The sequence below is a fragment of the Clarias gariepinus genome, chromosome 3, assembly GCF_024256425.1.
Source record: "Clarias gariepinus isolate MV-2021 ecotype Netherlands chromosome 3, CGAR_prim_01v2, whole genome shotgun sequence".
Lineage (NCBI taxonomy): Eukaryota > Metazoa > Chordata > Actinopteri > Siluriformes > Clariidae > Clarias > Clarias gariepinus.
In genome coordinates this window covers 6,008,613-6,024,174 of record NC_071102.1, presented here as the reverse complement: position 1 = coordinate 6,024,174, position 15,562 = coordinate 6,008,613, and the positions used below count along the sequence as shown (strand labels likewise).

Genomic DNA, 15,562 nt, shown 5'->3' with positions numbered 1-15,562 from the left:
CCTGCGTCAGTTTACAGTTATGGATCAGAAGGATACAAAGACGGATTAAAAGGCAGCATGACTATTAGAATTCTCCTTTGGGTCACATTATATTATTTGTAACCACCCATAAAACATCTTATCCATTCCATTTAAGTATTGATTTGATACTTTTGATCCATCTGCATAAACTCTCCTATACAGTAAATGCTTTTATACAATTTTATACACTCTGGATAAATTACATGATAGTGCTTGGCTTACTAAAATTTTAAAACATTTGTTCTTTTACTCTGCAAGATTAATAATAAAGTGTCGATTGCATGCACAAATACATGGAGAGCTTAAAGACCAACGATTTATCATGAGTACATGAGTAATAACTGTGGGAGAAGAAAAATGGGTTTCTGCTGTCACCTGGTGGAAGACTGCAGAATAAAAGCATTAAAAATTATATCCTTAACAACAGGTTTATTTGTTTTAACAGCTGGAAAATCTTCCATCTGTTTATCCAGTGCATCTGAACACAAATGACACTATTAGAATCCATGTAGCTTTATTGTAAATTTAAAATAGTGCTTAATAAAATAAAAAAAAACAGTCTGTAAACAGTAACAGAGATTTGGCCCTTCTTGGCTCACACTAATGTATAAGTGACTAAGAGAGAATGCAGAATGCTAACTTTATAAAATAAAAAAAATGGATATAAAAACAATTGTTACACACCAAGGAAAGGAAAGTAAGGGAAAAGCAACGTAGATTAGAAACCACTGGGTTACATCTTTACAGCTGAGTTCAAAAGGAGATAACTGCAAAGGATGGTATCAAATCAAGTATTAGATTGATTTTATCCACTGATAAATTATGAGAAAAATCTGAAAAATGACAAACTAAACGTCACATTGCTCTAAATTAAATGCAAAGATTAGCATTTTCCTGTTCACTTCTAAACCTCAAATTGAATTATGGTAGCAATGTGTAATATTATGTTTCCTCTAAAGATGTCAGTAGTTACATTCTATCATGTGATCGTCAGAAGAGAGGCGGATACGTTTCATGTTGAAGTGGGTATGCATTTTTTTTATTTGGCTGACTCTGTATATAGCTGGCTTTTACAGTGTTTGAAGAAGAATTTTTGTAAAGTTGTAAACTTTGTATCTTTGGATTAATAAAGTCACAGTGGTACAGTATAATCATCAGCTATTTGCAGAAACACACCAGCGTTTGAATGCTAACTACAGTATCCAGTAACGTCATCTAAATTTGGGGGGAAAATATGTGCATATACTTAATGTACTGATCCACAGCAATATTTTCTTTTGGATTCTGCAGAAGCACAATTATTTCTAGCAGAAGTGTGCTTTGCTGATTGCCTCACAGTGTAATGGATATGACTTTGCTCTTGATATAAGGTGCTTAGTCATCCTTCTTGTCCAAGTTGCAGTCTTCCTGCTGCTCGCCCAGGGGATTCATAGAGGAGTAGATGAGGTTCGGGAGGGGTCCTTCTCCCAGGAAGCACTGGTATCGCTGGAACTCAATGTATGTTGTGAAGAGTTTAGCATACTCGGGGTGGGTGTAAGCAAAAGAGAGAAACTCATCTAAAGTAAGAAGGAAGGGGGGGAAAAAAAACAATTTAAGTTATAGCCTGTTAAACATACTGTATAGACTGGATACATCACCACAACAGTTTTATCACCGTTATTGCACAGAATATATAAAATAAAATAATACAAAGCAAAAATTAAACAAAGCTAAATGCTTTTAAAAAAAATAACATTAACTTGAGAGTCGTTAATTCCTAAATCCTTAATTAAAAATAAACAAGTGACAGTTATAACAAAGGGGAAAACATAAAAAAATCAATTGTCTTCCACTTCCTTAGTGGACTATTAGTTGGTAGACAAAGACACTCTGTCCTGTTCCAAAAGTTAAAATGCCTTTATTAATCCATGGCTTGGCAAAGATTTCAAAATTTTAAAGAGACACCTTTCAGGTCACTTGAGTTTTCATCAGGGTCTAAATATTAACTAAATATTTGTGGCACTTGGTTACTCTTAATTTTTTTTTATAAATATTTTAGTGGAGGTAGAAGATGTTACACCCATTGAAAAAGAAAGTGTTAAAATCTACAAAAATTAGTGCATAAAGTGTATTTTAAATTAGATTAGATCTATCTAGATCAACTGTTTTATACTGTAAAACTTTTCAATTTTAAACTTTTATACTGTACTTGAATGTGTGACACTTTGCTCTTTTTCTTCTTTATTAAAGACCATAACATAACTGTTAAATCTAATGTTTAAACCATTTCCACGTATAAACTGGAGAAAATTCACATTTCAAAGAAAAATATGGCCGGGGATGGAGGTGCAAACTTTTTAATCTGTATAAACTGTATACTTACCATATGTGATATGTCCTGATCCATCAATATCAATTTCATCAAAGAGTTGGTTGACGTCGAGATCACAGACACCGAGAGTGGTGCGAAGCAGGCTAGTAAACTCGAGTGATGCTGTTGTCCTCGTCTATGTCAAAAAGCTGAGGCCAATCATCACACAGGGTTAGTATACAGCTATATATCATATTTTCACCATCGTTACAATATAAACTAATTAAAAGTTTATTTACAAATGCAAAGTTGAATATTTAAGCTCTGGGATAGTTCAAATAGGTCAAATACTCATAAGAAATGGGGATGTACCTTAAATGCTGTCTGGATGACTTCCTCTGTGTTCGCTGGTCGACACAACACTGTCATACCGATGACATATTCTCTAAAATCAATAGTGCCATCGCCGTTCTGCAGGGCAACAGGGTAAACAGTTTATTAGACCTACTCTAACATACATTTCTGGATAAGAAGATGCGAAGAATAAGGATTAGACGGGATAAGAGGTAACTTTGAAGTACTTCATAAAGTAATTAAACACACACACACACCCTGTCAAAAAGATGAAAAAGCTCCTGAAGCACAGGACTGACGGGAAGCTTGAGAAAATTGGCAAACTCCTCAATCCTGATTCGACCTCCTTTACAAGACTGGGCAATGGCAGCAAAATTCTCCAGCTCCTTCCGCATGTTATCCCATTTCAGACTTTGGAAAGATAAAAAAAAGAATCATAAAATAAGAAAACATATATTAACTTAGTTTTACTTAGAGACAGCAAAGAAAACCTGTGATATACATGAGCCAGCCATACATCCAGAAACCTCTGTAGTCCAACTAGGGACGGGTGGGGCCAAAGGTGACTACTGTATTTAGACTGATTTTTAAGACAGTGATAGGATTCACATTACGTAATATGGGCTATTTCGGAACACATGAGCCCCCAATCCTCTAAAAATAGAAACTTACAATTACAGCTAATACACAAGGGTTAGTCACAAATTATCTGCACTCTGGTTGTAAAATTAATTTTAATCATACTCATCATGTATATCGCTTTGTCCTGTATTCAGAGTCGCAGGGGTCTATCCCTCGGTTGAAGGCTATAACAATAGACCTAGAGCACAAAGTGGGGTACACCCTAGACCGCTAGCGCAGGGCACACACACACACTCTGGGCAATTTGGGAACACCAATTAACTTAATCTGCAGGTCTTTGGACTGTGGGAAGAAACTGGAGTACCTGGGGGAAACCCACCAAATATGGGGGTAGAACATGCAAACTCCATGCACACAGAGCTGGTGGTGTAGGGCGCAAGTGCTAACCACTATACCACTGTGCTGACTAATTTTAATTAAAAAAAAATTGAAAATACAAATAAATAAATATCTTTTTATAATCCCCTTTCTGTCGCAAATTTTGACATTTTAACAATAGAGGGTGTCTATTAGGATTGACTCACTTTTGGAACAACTAGTGGACATTCAAAGAACTGCATGTTTTGGCTTCTATTTTTTCAGAACCAGAGGTTGTTCCTATGCACTACAAGAATGGTAAGTGACATGTCACTCATCACGTTTATGTGCTTCATCACAAATTTCTGCTTCTGATTCTGATTACATATACAGTACACATGATGTGTGCATTCAGATTTAGTTAAAATAAGAATAAGAAAAAGTGTTTTCAGGTCAAAGTTCCTAGATGAATCCTTGTTCCTGTTTCTATTTGTTGGTCTTTCATAAAGAGAGGCCTTACTTGCAACCTTATCTATTTTTATCACTGATAATTATTATAACCTAAGCATATATACTTATAAAAGTCCTGACCTTTTTTTTTTTTTTTGCATTTTCAGTTTTACCTTGCACAGGCTTCACATTGAATATGGCCTGATCTTACATTGACTCTTTTCATTATATTGCTTTGTGATGCAGCCATAGACAGTGCATACAATATTAAGTGTTATGGAGAATGCAGCAAAGTCTAAACATGTGCTGTACTCAAGCTTTCTGCTGATCTTGGTAAACTCCACTAGCCCCGCCTCCATGGGCAGAGTCAGCTGGCCTGCTGAGATCATCAGTCGACAGTCCTCAAAAGTGTGATCTGTAACAGGCACGCCCAGAGCCCTGTTAAAACACAAAGTTAATCAGTACTGTCTGACTCATTTTACCCCGCTAACTTACTTGTACCATCATTCGATCCTTACTCTGCCATTTGTGTCCTCACAGACTGTGCAAATTTTATGGGATCGCTTTTCTCTTTTTCATTGGGAATATATGGGGGAAGGAACTGAAAGAGTAAGACAGAAAACAACATACTTATGATCTGTTATAATTCAGAGCATTTTATTTTAAACTGTAAACATTCACATAATATTTGAAGGAATCTTTATCTGAAAAGAATGTTGTATTTTTTTTTATGTTGGTTGCATGTATGTTTTAAAGATAGGATGTCTACAAGAGACATTAAAATAGAGAAGTTGACATGGAGATGGTTAACCTCAATTTGCACTGTCGTATAAAGCTGACACAGGGTGAGGGCGACCAGGTTTCGGCTGTAACAGGAAGCAGTGATAATGTTACTACATGTCCTTAAGAAGGAACCAAAAGCAAACTATGTATTTAGCAGTAAGCATGACATTGGCTCAATAGTTGTCAGTTTTAGATTTCCCAAGAAACAGAAATCAGTATTGGTGTATGGATTTCAAGCGACTGTATACATAATATTAATAATAATAATAATAATTTCAAAAAGGGACTTTGTTCCACCTCTATATTTAAGCACATTGAAAACACACAAAATAGGAAAATGCTTCTGTTGCCTGTCCAGCGAGGATTATTCCCTGGAAATTAGGACTGGAAAGTATGACAATTCTCAGAGCTCATTACAAAACTGAAATACAAACCAGTTATGGCAACACTCTGAGAAGATATTTCATGTTGAGAGCTGAGCAGTTAGCCATATGATGTGGACATAGACAGAACAAACAACGTAAGTCTGTGAACTGTTAACTGAATCACTTACAATGTAGGTCCTTGCCATGTCCATGTTACTGTGTCCTGAGGAACAGTACAAATCACGCACATTAGTTTTATTAGATAGAAATGTGCTTACTTTCCCACTGTTTATCCCAAATATTACAAGAGTAGAAACCCTTATTTGTATGCAGGTATGATTGTAGATTTTTTTCTTACCATTCATAATTACTAGGTTATCAGGTGATGCACAGGCATTTTTTTGTGCAAAACATAGAAACATTTGCACATTCTATTTATACCCATGTCATACTTGTATTGCAAAATTCAGTGTCTTATTAGAAAGTAAAGTAATATACATATTTTTCAATTAGAATCACTATTTAACATTACAGAGTAGTGCAATAATGAGTAGTAACTTGGTATTTATTTATTTTTTATTTCACTTGGCAACCATAATTGTTGTGTAGTTTTATTAAGATATTCCTCAAAGGCAACAAAGATCATAAATGCATAAAGCAGAGTTAACTCCATCCAGAAAATGCCACTGCATGTTCATACATTGTATGTTATAAAACGAAATGAGTACGAAACGACTGCATGCTTGTTCTTTACTGAATAACATTATGACCCTAATATTAAGTAGGTGTCCCTCTTTTGCCACCAAAACAGTTATGACCTGTGTGTTTTGACCCCTCTCTATTGGAATTACAGTAGCATTAAACATGGTTACATGGTTAAAGAGCTAAAGTAGCTCTTCTATTGGATCAGACCACACAGGCCAGCCTTCACTCTCCATGTGCATCATAAAACCTTGGCCACTGATGGCCCTTTTGCCAATTCACTGGTTTTCCTTTCTTGGATGACTTTTGGTATGTCCTGACCACTGCAGCCTAGGAACATCCCACAAGAGCTGCAGTTTTGAAGCTTTGACCCAGTTGTCTAGCCATTACAATTGTCTACATTACAACTGTGTCCTGGGTGGCTAAAGCTTACTGATGCACATGGGATGCAAAGTCTGGCCTGTGTGGTCTGATTCAAAAGAAGAGCTGTTGTAGCTGAAATTAATGAAAAGGTTATTTCTGGTTGTAATACAGAGGTGTCAGAACACACAGTGCATCACTGTTATTTGTGGCAAAAGGGACCTACTCAATATGTGGCAGGTGGTCATAATGTTATGGTTGATCGATGTATATACTGTGTATATGTCACCTAGAATCAGCAGCAATAATGACAGCAGCAAGTCATTAAAACAGCACTTTAAAACAGGACACTTACCAGTTTGTTGGGATATTTAATTAGCACTGGCTGAACAGGGACCCCTGGTAAGAAAGCACCTAAAAAAAAAAGAAAAAAATAGGAACAAGCCTTCTGTTTCTCAGAAGCACACACAAATTCTGAGAGTTTATTCTCATTTTCAAACAGATTCACACCCACTGAGCACACTGTGTATATCGAAGCATACAAAATGCACCATAGTTAACCCTGTACTTACTACAGTTCTGTTACTGCAAGTAAACATTCTATGCTTTTCTGGTACTATATATTGATTATGTATCATTTCTAAGTATCGATCAGACTATGCCCTACATTATAGTGTCCTATTTATCCTGCTGAGGAGCATGATCTTATTTAATCAATCAAATGCTCCAGTTTACAGTATAAAGCCTCAGAACAAGTACAATCTGTTTAAGCGTTTGAACTGACTGTATGCAATTCTTAAATAATCTAAAGTCTGATTAAATAAAGCTTAATATATACTTAGCCACTGTTCTGTACAGTATAAAGGAAGAATGTGTCTGATATGAAGGTCTCATCTGAAAGATCTGTTCCTGTTTTAACTTCTTCTGCAAACAAAAATAAACCCTAAAGTTGGTTTCCTCACATACATTTAATTCAGTTAATGTGGGTGTTGTAATGCCCCTGTTCAGCAAAGAGATGTTCTCATGTTATTGCATGTATAAACCCTGACCACTTGTGTTAGCTCTTTCTTTCTCTCTTTCTTTCTTAATGACTTGCAGACATCTCAGAAATAACAAAAATAAATAAATAAATAAATTAATTAATTAATTAATGACATAAAAGTGTTCCCTCTTACCAGGCTTAAAAGTAATGAGACACGATCTGTTTGTGCATGTTCCTTCTGGAAAAATCAGCAGCTTAAAAAAAAGATAAAGCATATGCATTGATTTAGAATGCATTATGCATAATACTGTGTTTCCCTATGATTTAATCAGAATCAGTCTAATTACCGTGTGTTAAATTCATATTTCATACTATTTTCACAAATGAATTACTGATGAATACAACAGTCAGTGAAGCACATTTGGTCCACGGCAGGAAAAATCTAGACATTCTTTCTTCTTATACAGGAAATGTTGTTCTCCAAAGGAATTTTAAAGCAATTTCCTGATTTCAAAACACAAAGACTCAACTCTGAAATCCCCTGTTTAACTGATGAAATCAGTTACATCATGTATTTATAATTAGCATTTTTTATAATAAAATAAAATAAAATAAAATAAAATAAAATAAAATAAAAACAGTAGAATGAAATGCCGGGTGTTATTCTGACCTGTGGCCAGAGGCCTTCAGATTTGGCCCGGTTGTTGATGGCCATGATTGTGTTTTTGCGCGAGTCTGGGTCTTCCCGTGAAACAGTGATAGGCTGTAGGGAGCGCAGAAATCCTAAAGGACATACATTTATATATAAGTACATGATAAAACATGCATGTTGTGCACAGGATCTGTATAAATATGCATAATAGATGTCAAAGCGCAATGGAACTTTAACCTTAAGGCTCTAATAAAATATCAGAGAAATGTTAACACTTTCATTGTTATGGTAAAAGTGTGTTTTGGACAATCAAGTCACACCCCCTTGCACAGGAAGTATTGCAAATCATGGGGCGTTTCCTTATCGAAGGTGACTGATAAGAGGGAGTAGGGGGGGTATAAGGGTGTGGAATTTTTTGAATAGTTGAATAGTGAATAGTTTATACAGTTAAGAGAATGTTTTTATTTATCCTGTCTCCAAAAGAAGGGACACTCTCACAAAATTACACTTTTACTAGAATTAGGGGAATATTACTTTAAGAATTAACAAAAATTTGATAAACAACTCAACGTAAATGTACCCACAAGTACTGGTCATTGAAGTGTGGAGTTAAGAACTAAAATCATTAGTTAAGAAAGGTAAGTAAGAAATAAAAGATTTAGGGCTTGGAGCTAGGAAAATAAGGAACAACACAGTCAGTGAGACGGTCAGATATGAATTTGTAGCTTTTAGAATTGTAACACTTTTTAATTAAAGTGTTTTTCCTTTTACATCGCATCACTCTGCTAATGATTTATTTATTTTTTATTAAAGAACAGAAGGTCATCATTTTTATTTGTTTATATCAGGAGTGTTGAAGTCTAGCACGCTGCATAACAGGTGCATTGCTTTATGTGCTTCCCTTCTTACCCTGACGCGTCCATCGCTGGTAATTTTTTTTACCATGCAACTTCACCGGGGCTGAAGTGATCTCCATTTTTTCCTGTCCACATTTCTTCTACACAGTTCATATTTCAGCACTATCCTTCCAGGTTTTAATAATATAATGAAGTGTTTGTAACCCAGTTCCAATAATTTTAAATCTCCATAGTTGTTTTCTTTGCTTGATGCAGCCCAATAAGATGACCATGTCATTTTTTTGGCTAGGCAGTATATTTACCTTATCTGACAGAAACCCCTGTGATGGCTAAGCAAACTATCAAACAGTTTTTATAAGGTTAAAGGTCTGTTACTTGGGAAACGGTTTTAGTCTCTATAGCACTGTTCAGTCTCTTTAGCATTGTTCAGCCTATTTAGCCTAATTGGTTTGTGTGCATATACTGTATTGTATACATGGTGATAAAAAACAAGCACATGTTTTACTCACGGCCGAACATGGGAACAAGTAGATTCTCAGCGCGGGATACTACAGATGGCATGCCTGATACAATGCATGTGATAGAGTCAAAGAATGAAGAATGAGGAGCCACAACCAGAATCGGAGCCTCGCTGCTGGTCGCCCGTTTCCCCTTGACTATAACACGAAAGCCCATCGCAAAGAAACACAGACGACCCAGAACCGCCATTACTCTATGAGACAAAAAGCTACACAAACATGCACATGGTCATGAGATGCAACAAACATACAAAAGTAGTCTGAAGTCAGTACTGTGCAAAACTGTTAAACCATCCCCCTTTTCTTCATATTTTGCTTCTGACGACCCAGACTTGCTTGTGTTTTTAATATAATATTAAGGAAGAATCCTTCAGACATTTTTTGCCTCTCATTTTTAGTAAGGTTTTGGCTTTTCAGTCCAGCCACTGTAAAAAACATCTAACTTAAGGCATGAACCAATGAGAAACAGGTGCAGATGATGACAGATGATCAGGCTGGTGATTAGTATACTGGTGATGCTGAATGCTGAGTGGTTGGAACAGAAAAGACGAAAAATGAGGTTGCTGCTGAGGCTGGTTTATTAGCATTATCTTTTTAATTGTATTTTTAGGGACTTTTCAGATGGTCACAGTAAAACATTTTTTACCATGTCTTTAATTTAATTCACAATACAGTACATTATTTAGTTTTATTTAATAGGAATAAATGATGGGTGGCTCAAGTATTTTGCAAAGTGCTGTATATATAAATATAAATAAATATGTTAAAAAGAATCCAACAGTAAAGATAAATAAAAATAAAAAAATGCTTTACAGCTTCCATCTTCTAAACCACCCAAATTGTCCAGTTCATCAGACTTGGTTCCAATTATCTTTGCTCTATTACAGTCTTGCTGTTTCTATGTGTTCATTTCTGTTCATCAAATGTTGATTTCGGGTCTCAATTTTAATTATGAAGATCTGGTTTTCATATTTAGTTGTTTGTCAGTCTATCAGTTAAATCCCTTAGGGGTCTGAAGCCTTTCTAAAGAACTCACTTGGAGAGTGATTCAGCACTTTCCTTCAATGTGTGTAAATCTTTACCAATATAGTAGCTAATTATTTTCTCTCATTTACAGTATGTAAAGCATGAAATATGCTTTCATAATGTGGCTGATGTAAATACAGTATGTTAGATTCATGTGCAACTTCTAAACTTATGTCAAACTACACAAAAAAATACAATTTCAACTACTAGCAGAAAAGCAACGACAATGGAGAATAATAACCTGGCAGGTTGTTTTGAACACAGAATTTACAGAGTTCATAAAAGTCTTGGTTGTGTGGCCACATGACTGATGTGCCTCATTTTTTTTTTTTTAGCAGAGCCTCTGTTTCTTTTCATGAATGTGTAAGACCTATGGGTCTAACCCTAAGGGTTAATTTAACTGTACATTTCTCTCTCATTCACTCTGTCACTCAGAGAGAGCCTGTGGAAGAACCTTTGAATTCCCTCCAGTAATAATTTGATTAATCAGATTAGACACTGAAACACATCACTTCCTGTACAACTACAATGCAGTGCATTTAGTAGCGCAGCAGTCAGTTTACCTGCATATAAGATGGTTTGATATACTTATTAAATAAAATTTCCCCATCCTTTTCGCATGTTTATTTTTTTTTTCTTGTGTGTGCAAAATATGCGAACCTAAGTTCAGAGTATTACTGTGTATTAATTTTAAGTGTATTTTTGGAATTCATTATTTCTACACAGCAAACGTTTTATGCATATCACTGATTGTTCATTACTTTATAAATGAGCTTGTGGTTATGTGGGATTTCCTAAAAGCAGTTCTTGCACATTTTTAAGGAAGTGGCCTTTTCTACAAATTACCGCCTTTGTCACATTTAAGAATTTTCAGAATGACAATCGATGCTTAGTTCTCTGTTTTCTATGTGTGTTTGTTATTATGTCACCTGTGTTGCACTGTTAGTTAATCACACTTTGGATCTGACTCTAAAGAACCAAATGGCAGCCTCAAACTATGTTAGAAATCAATGTGCAAACAACATGGAATTGTCTGAAAACAGTATTTACATTTTGAACAAAGTAGGCTTAAATTACAACAGATAAACACGTCTTTATTGCTGGTGACCCTGAGTGTGAAAGATTACTTATATATCATGCGCTGTGTATTTTAGTTTTAATGATGCTTACCTCCTCCAGCCAGTGAAAGGTTCCACCTCTCCTTTGAGAGGACACTTGAACGTGATTAGGGAAGAAACGAGCCATGCTGCCATAAGAACCAGGAAGAGAAAGATAACCCGCAGTGGCACGACGATGATTCCCAAAAGAAAACACTGAGCACATAAATACACAAATGCACAGGGAAACAGATAAGGCAGTCTGGTGTTTATTACCACAATATACAAAGATATACACTACACGGTTTTATTTGGCCAAACATGCAATAACATTGTAGCCAAATACATATACTGTACTTCAATATGGAGTTGGAACCCCTTTTGCAGCTATAACAGCTTTCACTTTTCCTCATTTGATCCCATTTGATTGGCTTATTGGATACATGTACTGAATGTATGAATGAGGAGGTGTACATGAATTGCTATTAAAGAGGGCTTTGAATATATAAAATCTGTAAAGCACGAATGTAAAGAGAAGTATTCATTTGAGAAACTGATATGAAAAATAAAAATAGGGAAGTCAATTAACTGTGCATGAAAATAAATCATCTGTAATCTGCAATTTAAATGTCATTGCTGGGGAATCATTTTGTAGAATTAATAGTTGTTGTTTTTTTTATCCCTTTTAGTAAGTGCATGCTAGGGTATGTTTGCTTTTGGAATTAAGATTAAAAAGTTTTCATATAACATGTACAACCATGTACATTTAATAGCAGAACCCCAGTAAAAAGCAAATGAGTCATTCTTCAAAGATGGTGGAAAGCGCTGTTACTTAGTTTTGCTGATGCAAAAATGCCATTTAAAATAACATAACAGAGAAATTAGTTGTATATGTTCAAAAACGATGGATACTTTCAATCATGAAATACATGTTCTTGCTTTAATGTTGAATATTTAATTGTAGACTTTGTTGACCAGACTTTTAATTGTACTTTGCTTATGGAAGTGGGGCCACTTTTCATCTAAAGTTATTTCTTTCATAAAATAAATCTGATTCACAACATCAATATCTTATAAAATAAATTAAACACTAAAATCATGAAACAATAATTGATTATAATTAATAATATGAAATAAATATCAATCACACCAAACTTTGTCATTGGTGTTACTGTTACATAGAAAGTTTTATTTTGCAATATATATGACAATTGCTCCTGCATCAGAGGTCACCAGATGAAGAGCACTGAACAAATGCAAAAAAGGTATGCCAGATGGCTGGATTCATTTGTTTAGAAATGTCATCATTTATTTATCAATTTTATGCAAAGTTTTTAAGTCTGCCATTAATCAAATGATTAACATTAGTGTTAATCATTTTATAATTATAATGGCCAAGAATTGAACATAACTGATTGCACATATAATAATTAATTGATTTTGACACAAAGTAATTAAAAACCATGAGGTCTTACACATGCAAGCCATTTTATTTATAGTTATAAATTTTATGTGACTTGTTATTTGTGTTACCATCATCAGTGTAACTCATCACTGGTGTTACCCTCATTGGTTTTCACAGGAAGAGAGGTAACAGCGGTTATCAATTGTATAAAAAATGCATTAAGCTCTATTTTTTGTGGATTCATAAAGTTTAAAAGTACATTATTGCTATTAAAGAAAATATAGTGAAAAAAGAAATAAATTTCTGGAGATTTTTTATCATCCATATTTGACATTTTCTATAGAATGACCCAAATACAGATTTTTTTCTCCTTCTTTTTTATTTCTAAGAAAAAAATAATGTGACACAAACCACATGCTCTGCATGTATATATATATATATATATATATATATTTATATATAAAACACTATACATGTTGGTGCATGTTTCAGATGGGCTGTATATATGAGGTTTAATAATTTTAACGATGATGTTTCTGTACTTTTACACATTTAATGCCACTGATGAATGATTGCACTGTGTGAAAAAAACGCCTTTCCTGCAGCTGAGATGTGAGAATGCACGCATACATTTATAACCGTCTTCACCTGTTCGTTCTGTAGAATATATATAAACAGCTGGAGACTTTCGAATAACTTGTGCATGTGCACGTGTAAGTACATGTACTGTCAGAGATGCACGACATTAGATCTAACACGCGCGCTACCGTGTCTGCGTCAGCTGACAGATCAAAGAGAAAGAACAAACGCGGCACTCACTTTAATTTTGTCGCATTTGGTCAGTTTGATGTCCACGCGGAAGGGATTGATCACGGCTGGGAGCAGGAGCGACTCCTGCCTGGGAAATACTCTTTTGGGAGGCATCTTCAGACCGTGACCATGTCCCGGCGCTCCGGTGTCTCCGTACGGTTCAGGAAGAGACGCAGAGTCACTGCCCTGCACTTCCTGATTAATAACAGGAGCTTCGCACTGCATACAGCAACTATACTGTACAACCTTTATGTCCTTCTGCCTCCTCCTTTTCAGGTGTTACTGCTCCGTGTCGGGCTCCCGTCGACCCGCCTATAGTTCTCTAAGCCTTTAATCCTCTTCTGAGCTGCACAGGCAGATCTTTATCAGTTTGCTTTAAGGAGAATGAGTAACTAGCCACTATATGCAGTATGTGATGTTCATCAGTTTCAGACTGTTGCTATGCATACCCAGGGTTGTTGTTATACTGTACTGTAGGAAGCAAAAGTTTTAGATGATTTAAAATTTATATTTAGTTCAATTAAAAAAATATATTTAGATTTAAATTTTAACAGTGGTCATTGTCACAAAGCAGCCTTAAAGAAAAATAGGGAAATTAGTATGAAATGTGTGAGAAAATGTGTATAAATCAAAATGATAGCAACATGAGAGAGGTGTGGAGAGGCATGAAACAACATGAGAGAGGTGTGGAGAGGCATGAAACAACATGAGAGAGGTGTGGAGAGGCATGAGGAGCATTACTGGCTACAAGACGAGTGGCCAAGCTGTTGAGGGTGATGTGGAACGTGCTAACGATCTCAACACCTTCTTTAACAGATTTAATGTCCCTCTGTCTTACACCACCTCCAACTTCAGCTTTAATACAGGCTCCTCTCCTTCTGCTTCACCATCCACCCCCACACAGAAAAACGACTTCTTCTGCACTCCCATCAATCAACATCTCAGATGACCAGGTAAAACGCGAACTGAGCAGGCTCTGCCCCAAAAAAGGGGCAGGTCCGGATAAAATCAAACCAAGGGTCCTGAAATCCTGTGCCCCTCAACTATGTGGGGTCCTACGGCACCTGTTTGGCCTGTCTGGCTGTACAGAAAGTTCCTGCCCTGTGGAAAACATCTTGCATTGTTCCTGTCCCCAAAATACCACGACCCTCTGCCCAGAACGACTACAGGCCAGTCGCTCTAACATCACATATCATGAGAGTGTTTGAGAGACTTCTCCTCTCTTGACCCTCTTCAGTTTGCATATCAGCCATCCCTGGGAGTAGATGCGCCATTATACATCCGCTCCACCGAACCTACTCCCGCCTCGACAAACCTGGGACTAGTGTTAGGATTATTTTCTTCGATTTCTCCAGTGCCTTCAACACCATAAGACCGGCAGTACTCGGGGAGAAAGGACCATGCAAATTGACACTCCCCTGGTCTCATGGATCATGGACTATCTGACATGCCGTCACCAGTATGTCAGGTTACAAAACTGTGTGTCTGACACATTGATCTGCAGCACTGGTGCTCCTCAGGGGACTGTTCTGTCTCCATTTCTTTTCACCCTCTATACAGTACATCTGACTTTAAATATAACTCAGAATCATGCCATCTACAGACGTTCTCTGACGACTCTGTGGTGGTGGGATGTATTAAGGACGGTGACATCTCCGAGTACCAGTCTGTGATGGATGACTTTGTTTTCTGGTGTGAGCGTAACCACCTTCAACCCCTCATCAATGGGGGTCAGGGGTAGCTCAGTGGTTAAGGCATTGGACTACGGTTCGGAAGATCCCAGGTTCAAACCCCACAACCACCAAGTTGCCACTGTTGGGCTCTTGAGCAAGGCCCTTAACCCTCAACTGCTCAGATGTGTAATGAGATAAAAATGTAAGTCGCTCTGGATAAGAGCGTCTGCCAAATGCCCAAATGTAAATCTAAATGTAAATCAAGAAAACAAAGGAGC

General features: G+C 36.3%; 1 protein-coding gene across 1 annotated transcript; it reads right to left on the bottom strand.

The window, feature by feature from the left end:
• Nucleotides 1–518: 518 nt before the first annotated feature.
• Nucleotides 519–13,950, bottom strand: lpcat2 (lysophosphatidylcholine acyltransferase 2). Its single transcript, XM_053492993.1, is given in 15 exon segments — nt 519–1,577; nt 2,384–2,487; nt 2,489–2,520; nt 2,684–2,782; nt 2,923–3,076; nt 4,367–4,492; nt 4,573–4,655; nt 4,866–4,920; nt 5,391–5,425; nt 6,620–6,678; nt 7,440–7,500; nt 7,917–8,029; nt 9,265–9,482; nt 11,470–11,612; nt 13,621–13,950. Coding segments are annotated over 15 exon segments (1,680 nt in total). The 5' UTR covers nt 13,837–13,950; the 3' UTR covers nt 519–1,395.
• Nucleotides 13,951–15,562: the final 1,612 nt, after the last annotated feature.